Source organism: Epinephelus moara, chromosome 13, assembly GCF_006386435.1.
Source record: "Epinephelus moara isolate mb chromosome 13, YSFRI_EMoa_1.0, whole genome shotgun sequence".
NCBI classification, from domain to species: domain Eukaryota; kingdom Metazoa; phylum Chordata; class Actinopteri; order Perciformes; family Serranidae; genus Epinephelus; species Epinephelus moara.
The window spans coordinates 371,874-380,973 of record NC_065518.1 but is presented as its reverse complement, the minus strand read 5'-3'; the positions used below and the strand labels follow the sequence as shown (position 1 = coordinate 380,973).

At 41.0% G+C, this 9,100-nt stretch overlaps 1 protein-coding gene across 1 annotated transcript in view; it reads left to right on the top strand.

The window, feature by feature from the left end:
- The window catches only part of acsf2 (acyl-CoA synthetase family member 2), a 53,819-nt gene that overhangs the window by 29,826 nt on the left and 14,893 nt on the right, over positions 1–9,100 (top strand). Inside the window, exons 7-10 of the mRNA XM_050060770.1 lie at positions 2,149–2,244; positions 3,876–4,024; positions 5,812–5,903; positions 6,044–6,120. Of these exons, the coding sequence (XP_049916727.1) occupies positions 2,149–2,244; positions 3,876–4,024; positions 5,812–5,903; positions 6,044–6,120 (414 nt within the window). The remainder of the gene's footprint in view (positions 1–2,148; positions 2,245–3,875; positions 4,025–5,811; positions 5,904–6,043; positions 6,121–9,100) is intronic.

Below are 9,100 nucleotides of genomic sequence, written 5' to 3'. Positions count from 1 at the left end.
CAATGAGTTCACTGTACTCCAATGGCCTCCACAGTCACCAGATCTCAGTCCAATAGAGCACCTTTGGGATGTGCTGGAACGGGAGATTCTCACCATGGATCAACTGTGTGATGTCATCATGTCAATATGGACCAAGATGAGTGTGTACCACGAAACATTAAGGCAGTTCTGAAGGCAAAAGGGAGTTCAACCCGGTACTAGCATGGTGTACCTAATAAAGTGGCCAGTGAGTGTGTATGACGAGGAACAAAGCATGAAATCCAAATCACAGTCCTCCTCAATTCAGGAACCGCAAATAACAGCCAGAATATTGTCAACAGGACGGTTCTCCATCCCCTGAACAGTACAACAACAAAATGACAGATGGGCTGAAATTAAAGGAGAGAAGGAGAGATGTCTAAAGACAGGTTCACAATAAAGGGGCACTTTATCAGAAAGCAACAAGAACAAGAAATAAACACAAAAACTTCAGTCTGAGCTCTGGATGCATCTCACAAAGGGGCCCCACACCTCTTTGAATTTTTTTTTATCTAAGTAACAAATTGAGTAAAGGATCTTTTTTAGATTAAGACGGGACAAAATGTCCCTCAGCTACTGGGCATGTGTGGGCGGGGCAGCGTTCCTCCGTCTGATTAGAGCCGCCTTGGTGGCCAACAGAGAGGCAAAAGACAGTGTGCAGTGTTGGACTGGAGTCAGGTATACATCATCCTCTCCTATGGTGCCAAAGAGGGCAACGTGCAGGTCAAAGTTGAGGATACAAAGTTACAAAGCTTCATAGATTTGGTGCCAGATCTTATCGATTGTTTCTCTCTGTTGATTTCTTCCGTCTTTGTCCTTTCAATACACAAATAATATTTCATTAAGGTTTTCCATTTTTGAATTGAAGGTGCTTCCTCCTTTTTCCAGTTTTGCAATATGAGCTTCTTATGAAGTAAAGACGAGAAAAGAATTTGACATCCTGTCGGGTGTCTTGTTTTCCTAACATTTTGACAGTTGACACAAATTGTTGGTGAAAAAACTACTTCACAAATGCAGGTTCTTTAAATCCATCTTTCAGTATTCTCCTAAGTCTTTTTAATTTTGACACAGTACCAAAGACATTTAATTTTATTTTATTTTATTGTATTGTATTGTATTGTATTTTATTTTATTTTATTTTATTTTAATTTAATTTAATTTAATTTAATTTTATGGTTTTATTCATTTAAATTAAATTAAATTAGATTAAATTAAATTAAAGTTAAATCATACAAAATTATAACGTAGCCTACCATAATTATTATTATGCAGATGACATGCAAATATACATATGTCTCTCACCAGGTGATTATGGACCTGTAGAACATCTGTGTCACTGTAATGAGCAAAGAAATGATTGGATGCATCAAACTTTTCTCCAACTCAACAGAGATCAGACCGACATCATTGTGTTTGGGCCACGGAGAGAAAAACAGAGTGTCAGCTCTCACCTCAGATCCCTCCTTCTTATAACTAATGACTTTGTTTTTATCCTGGAAGTTTCAGATCAGATCTGTAACATCATCTGCCTACTACCTTTTTAAAAGCATTGCCAGAGTCAGAGGAATAAAGTCAAAGCTCGTCCACACCTTTATTTCCAGTAGATCAGATTACTGCGATGGTCTGTTGGTAGGACTTTAAAAACAAGCTGTTCAACAACTTCAGCTCATTCACGATGCTGCTGCGAGGGTCCTGACAACAACTAGGAAATATGACCATATTACTCCAGTTGTAAAATCCTTACATGGTTACCTGTCACTCAGAGAATGGATTTCAAAATGTTGCTGCTCTTTGGCTCAGCGCCCAAATATGTCTCTGACATGCTTGTGACATATGAACCTTTGGGGACCCTGAAGACATCTGAGGGCCGGCCTACTGACCGTCCTAAGAGTCAGAACAAAGCTTGGTGTTATCACGCAGCACAAACCTCCCAGATGTTAGACAGGCCCGACTCTCAACACTTTTATGTCAAAGCTAAAAACCTTCCTTTCTGCGCCCTGTACTCACCGCACACGTGTTTTTAAACTCAGTTTTGAATCACTTTTTATCTTTGCACCTCTTGTCTGCACTGTCACGTTTTTAATGGTGTTTTTTAAATTGCAGTAATTTATTTCTAATATCTGTTACCAGGGAACAACTGGCGCTCCAAAGGGTGCCACCTTGACTCATCACAACATCGTCAACAACGGCTACTTTATTGGTATAAGAGTGGGATACTCCTGGAAGGTGAGTCTGATGTCTAGTTCACACTACACGACTTTAAGTTTTTTTAGATCGCTGAACTTTTCACACCTCACAACTTGTTGTCTCGTCGTCGGGACTCTTGAAATCGTACTTTTCACATGAGTGAGCAGCGACAGGGGGTCACACGCTACAAGATCTCTCACCAGGGGACAGTCCCCAAATTCTGGTCTCAAAAATTAGATTTTGTCACAAATGCACACGTGCAAAGTGACACATGTTCATAAAATAGCCTGTTTCCATGTCTTTACTATGTATCGCCTGTTTCCTCTGGTGCAATAACAACTTCTGTTCATGTTGCAGACACAGAAAGGTTCCTTCTTTAGTTTGTAATCACATGAAAATAAGAATCATGTTTTTGTTACCTCAGAATGAGCTGTTTATATCTACACAGAGAGCTGGTCCTCGTCTATGGAGATTGCCGCGTTGCACCGCCATGTTTCTACAGTAGCCCAGAAAGGACAACCCAAACACTGACTCTAGATAGAGGCGTTTTTGTTTTCACGTCGGCCCCTGTAGTAAGAAGCCCACCTGTGATGAGCAGCATCAGAGAAACACTGATTTGTAAAGTGAAACTGCTTCATGAAGTGTTTTTACCAGTTTGAATCAGCTGATCTGTTTGTTTTGGAGAGGAAGAGACTGTGTGGAGGCTTCAGCTCCTGGTACAAACCTCCTGAGCAATGAACACTTAAAGGGGAACTAACGTTTTTTTTCAACCTGGGCCCTATGTTCAGATCTCCTTTTGTCTAAATGAGTGATAGGATGTTCAATATGTGACATGTCTCCAGTATGAAGCTAGGGCTGACCTGCCTGCAGCCCGTGAGCGCGCGCTATATTAAATAATAGGGCACTCAGACAGCGTCAAACAACGGCAAAATACGTCCACTAAAAGTGCATTTTTTATAATATAATATATAATCAAGATGTATTCATGTTGAGGAGTAATTAGCTCTCAAAATAAAAAAAACTGTTGGTTTCATTCCCAGGGAAATACATAGGGTCAGACTAATAACTGGAGAAGAATCAGTCACGTCAGTAGACTCCTGTATGTAATGAAAGCTAGTTTACTGCTCCAGGAAGTGAGTCGAATATTAACAGACCCGTTTCCTTGTCTCTGTTGAGTCTGACAGCCAACATGAGCTTCATACTTTCTAGAGCTGATCTGAGCGCAATCTAAATGTCTTGTTGACCAATCAGATTGCTTGGTCGGAGCTACTTGTAGAATATGCATTAACTGACACGCATCATGCATCATCTCAGACATCGTTAACCTCGTCTGGGCAGAGAACAGATTTGCGAGGTCACAAACTCCTTCACTCAGAGAGCTGACAATCATTAGCTGAGTCTGTGTGTGATGAACTTTGAGCACAGGTGGAGAAAAAACCCAAACTAACAATAAACGAATTTGCTAACAAGCTGTTTTTTAACGTAATACCACCTACACTGTTCTGCTGCCACAAACACTCACTAGAGCACCGCATACACGAGCCATTACTGAGCCTGTTTAAAGATTTCCACCTTTAGTAGGAACCAATGAGCTTGGGTCTTTGTGCCACAGACAGGGTGGGGACGTCAGATGATATTGCTCATGTTCATTGTCCTGTTTTGTCCCTCAGCATCACATCACCTGCATCCCTGTGCCTTTGTACCACTGCTTCGGCTCTGTGGGTGCTGGAATGTGCATGGCTGTGCACGGCCTCTCCCTGGTCTTCCCCTCTGCTGGGTATGATGGGAAGGCCAATTTAGCAGCAATAGAGAGTGAAAGGTAAGATCAGGAGTCCAGGTCAGTTTATTTAGCCTTTGACTTATAGTGAAAATGATCTTTGATGAAAGACCTCATTAAACGTGCAGCACACAGAGCTGCTCGGACAAAAGATTGAATGTGTTTAAAATATAATCGTCCTTAACTCTGGAGTTCTGTGGTGCCCTGGGGTGCAGTGATGTCACAGGAAGAAGGGGGGGGGTGCTTTATTATACTGAGCTTATTTCAAATTAAATACTCAAATCTGAAGGATGAAGGAGGCTGAAGCAGCGCAGACTGGTTCTCACACATCACAAAATATTCTTTAGCTGACATGTTGGAATAACTCAGCATTAATCATAAAATAATCTGATATATTCACTGTTTTGGGGCAGAAATCAAGTTTTCAAAAACGTGTGCTTTATCCCAGCAGCAGCAGCAAACTGACAGTCTTTGAAGTTTCACGTTACTGTTTTAATCTCAAACTAACTGACAGAGTTTTTCAGCACATTGAAGTGAATTAGACATAAATGAATCAAAGCATGAACACACAGTATGCAGAGTGTCTCTAAACAGAAGCTCATGTGCACTGAAGTCAGCTGAGCCACAAATATTCATGTGTTTGAAACTGTGCAGTTTGGGGCCAGTTTGCAAAGCTGCTTACTGATGTTTTCATTTTTACTTTTGGATGAAGCAGCTTTTAATGTCTCAGAGTAGAGTTGCAGCGACGTGTTTCAAGAAACACTGTGGTGTGAAAACTGACGATTATCATACAGGATACATCTGCTTATCTATCATATTGAAAAATAAATAAATACAACCGGACACAGAATGTCTCCTTCATTTGAGTTATTTTCAAAAGGGAGACTTTTTACACAAACGTCAGTTAATAAAAATAGTTTGAGTCATGGTAATAAAACATTTGCTCAACCATAAATAATCTTGCTGTTCCTGCCTCTAAGGATCACTGTGAAGGCCTTCGCACACTGAGTCTGGTTTTTTTTCGGGTGCTTTTTTTTTAATCCGTCATCTGATAAAAATAGTTCTGCACAGAGACCTTGCACACTGACTCTGATGTGTTTACCTGTGTGGCTGTCACCTTTCCCTCTGTGTCTTTCATTTGGCGCCACAGCTGCACAAAGAGGTGGAGTCACACTGTTTAGGCACCATTAGCTCCAACTCTCCAGCTCAGCCATCTCCATGAAGAGAGCCATGTGCAGGCAGTCCCGGCCCACACTCTGAGTTTGTGTGAGGTCCACACCCTTCTCCTCTTCATCATCATCATCATCATCATCATCATCATCATCCACCTGAATCTCACCATCTGACCTGTTGAAAGTAGCTGTCTGAGTCATGAGATCATTTGTGCACCCTGTCCCTCGTCTCGTCACAGCTGTGTCCTGCCGCCACAGTTTCTTCACACATTCTTGGTCAAACGTCTCTAAAGACCGACAGATACGAAAAACGCAGAAAATTGAACCTGTTTTTTTATTTTAATGACAGAGGAAAGTTTCGGACTCATGTTGCAAACGTGATTAACACAGCGTGAAGGCAGATTTATTTATTTATTTTTTTAGACGAAGAAAACCAACTCAGGGTGCACAGGCCTTAACTAATACCGTGATATCGTGATATTTTCTGAGACAGTTATCGGACCATGATAATAACCATATCTCAAAGAAATGTTTTGAGTTTGAAATTAAAATTAATAAATGAATAAATGCAAATTTTTGACACATTTTTTTCCAGGTTTATTTATTTTTTTATTAGTTTTTCCAGTGAAGATGAATTTTGTTAATTTGTCGTCACAGGTGCTCGTTCATCTACGGCACCCCCACCATGTTCGTGGACATGATTAACCAGCCGGATTTGGCAAAATACGACCTGTCATCAGCCGAGGCAGGTGAGGACAAAGATATGCTGTTTTAATAACTGGAACAAAACAAGTAACAATTTTAAAAAAATTTTTTGTCTGTGAATATTTCCACAAACTGACTGCTGCTGATTTCACTGCTTAAATGCTGCTTTGTTTTTGTGCTGAAGGCATCATGGCCGGTTCCCCGTGTCCTCCAGAACTTGTGAGGAAGATTGTTTCTGTGATGGGCATCAAGGGAATAACAGTGAGTCTTATTATCTTATCTTATAATCACAACTATTCATTAACAAAGTATTTCACTGCTGGAAAGATGTTTATTCTTTTATTTATTTACATATATATATATATATATATAAAACTGGGCTGTCTGTGCAGTCGTTAAACACACAAACTTTTGTTGCTACACACAGTAAGCAGAGAAAACAGGAGAAGAGCTGTAATATTAGATGAAACTCCCCAGCACAGTAAATAAAGCATTTAAAATGAGCTCCACTTTTATCAGCTGCAGCATTAAAGTCTCTCCTTCACACAAAAGGCGCTGCTTTATGACACAGAGGACCCATCGACAATATCATATTATTTTCAAGGGCTGTAATGCATGAACAAAATGAAGCAATATTAGATCTGGGGCTTTTTAAAAACTATTATTATTATTATTATTATTATTATTATTATTATTAGGCCTGTTCTTATATTTGAAAAAAATATATATGTACAGCCTGTTTAGATCCGGGGCTATTCATAGAACATCCGGGGCTGAAGCCTCAGACTGAGGACGCAACGCCAGCAACGCCTCATGTGATCAGAAATTCACTTTAGTTTATAAAATGGTTTAATGGTGCAGTTCTGGTTTGAAACACTAGGGGGAGGCACATCCTCAGAGAAACATGCATTAGATTCAGCAGCAGCGTGAGTGTTCAGCGAGCGACCCATCAGGCATCTTGTAAACAAGTACGTATGTAAAACAATAAGAAGGCTGAGTTTTGTAAAAGGTTTATTGGACGTGAGCACATGTCACCACTTCCAAAAGTCAAGGAAATGTAAAGATATGAATATATATTAGATATGCATACAGTCAACAGTCACCCTCGTAGCTGTGTGCAAGAAATCACTTTGTTCTTACTTTATAAATCAGTGAAATGTTGAGAAAATGTTGAGTTTGTTACAAAAAGAAAGTAAAGACAAAATAACATCATCTCTTTTTCTGGTGAGCTCCTTGTCTGCATTCTTAGCTCCAGCAAATGTTTGAGTGTTAACACACCTTCACTCAGGGTGAATGGCACTGTGACGAAGGCAAATACAAGACGCACATCTTCAAAGTCTTTTTGTAGAAATAGCTCTTCTTAAGCCGTCTGTCCTCTTTGTGATCACGTTTAAATGTCTTGGGTTGTTTCTGGGTTGTGAGGGTGTGAACCTGACATCACAGGTAGAGAAAGAGGGTAAGAGTACTGATGCCTGTTTGAGTGACAGTTGGACGATGTTGTAATAATTCCTCGTAGTGTGGAGGACATGTTTATCTGCCTCTTTGTCTCTTTAGGAGCCGTCGTCGACTCATTGTTTCTGCAGGTAACCACCAAAATAAAGGAGACTCTGTGTCCTGATGTTAAAGCTGCACCAATTATTATGTTTTATATCAATAATGGATCAAATGACTTCTTGTAGTTTAATCACTATGATTTTATGGATTCAACATGATGTAATATTAATCACTTCTCATCTGACCCCCAGTGAGAAAACAATTAAAAACATATTTCCCCAGATTTCCTTTAAAGGTCGACTTCATCCTCGTTGCTTTCAAATGGAAACATCCACCTAGCCGTTAGCAACAAAGCAGTGATGAAGGTGAGAGCAGCGAGCGCTGATGATGATGATAAGAATGGGACAGATTAGATTTTTTTAACTGGGTTTTATGAGATAATGAACCATCATCAGTGTAGCCGTCAGAGAGCTCGTTCTGTCGGAGAGCTGAAGCCATTATCTGCTCTCTTCAGAGCCACTAAACTCACTTGACAAACAGTAATTTTACCTCACAGAACACAGGAGTCACTGGTTTACCGCTGCCTTTGTCCGTTAGTTTGTTCATGTGAAGGTGCGGACACACCAAACTGATATCAAAGAACTAGCGGCGACAAAAGCCAACTGTTGCGCCTCACGTCGCCCTGTGTCACTTGCATTTGAACACACTACAAGGGCCAAGTGGCATGTACATTCTCCGGGGCAAGGAAATAAAACCTGAACAGCCAATCAGAGTGATCTCTCTCACCGACAAGCTCCGCCGCCGATTCAACATGCTCAATAGGCCGAAAAGCCGCCGACGCCGAAGTGCCGATGGTGCGTGACACACCGCAGAAACTAGGGCGACAGACGCTCACCGACGGCCTGACTTTGGTCGACGGCCGACCGTCGGCTTGGTGTGTCAGGGCCTTAATGTGTCTTTTTGGGATCCGAACACATGCAGCCTCCACAGGAGCACATGTCTCAGCTTTGTGCTCCCTTGTAGAGGAATACAGCTGATTTGAAAGACACAGTTCTCACAGAGGCACATCAGGTGTGTCGGTGCAGGGGTGGGCCGAAACATGCCGCTCTTTAGACCCTTGTCAGTGGCTTCCTGTTGCTTTGACATAAAATTACATGGAACTGAATAACGGCAATTTTTTTAACATTCAGATTTTAATTTGTCATTGCTGTCGGCCCAAACTGATTATTGAATTCTACAGCTGTAAAACTGTGCAGCCTGTATATCAGGTGTACGACCTGCTGCTGAACCTCAGAGGCTGCCTGGAGTCTCTCTAGCAAGGCAGGCTATAGATCTGAAATCAAAAAAAGAAAATTCTTTGGGGGAAATTTGGAGGATTTAACAGTGTGTGGACACATTGATTTGTTTCACCACCAACGCTGCCAAGTTAAAGTGCTAAACAGTTATAAACAGCCATTGCAGAGGAGCCACCTCGTAGTTAATGATCCTTTAGACCTGTTTATAATGTTGATGGGCTGATTTACACTCAACAGGCTGCTACCTTTATTCACATGTGATTGTTTGGTCAATAATGGCTCTTTTAAAATCCTCCTGTGACCCTGTGTCTCCATATGATGACATCACACTTTGACTTGCTTTCATTCTTCTTAAAGGGATAGTGCACCCAAAAATGAAAATGCTCAGGTGAAGTTTTAGAGTCCTCACATCACTTGCAGAGATCCAAGGGGAGAGGAGGTAGCAACACAAC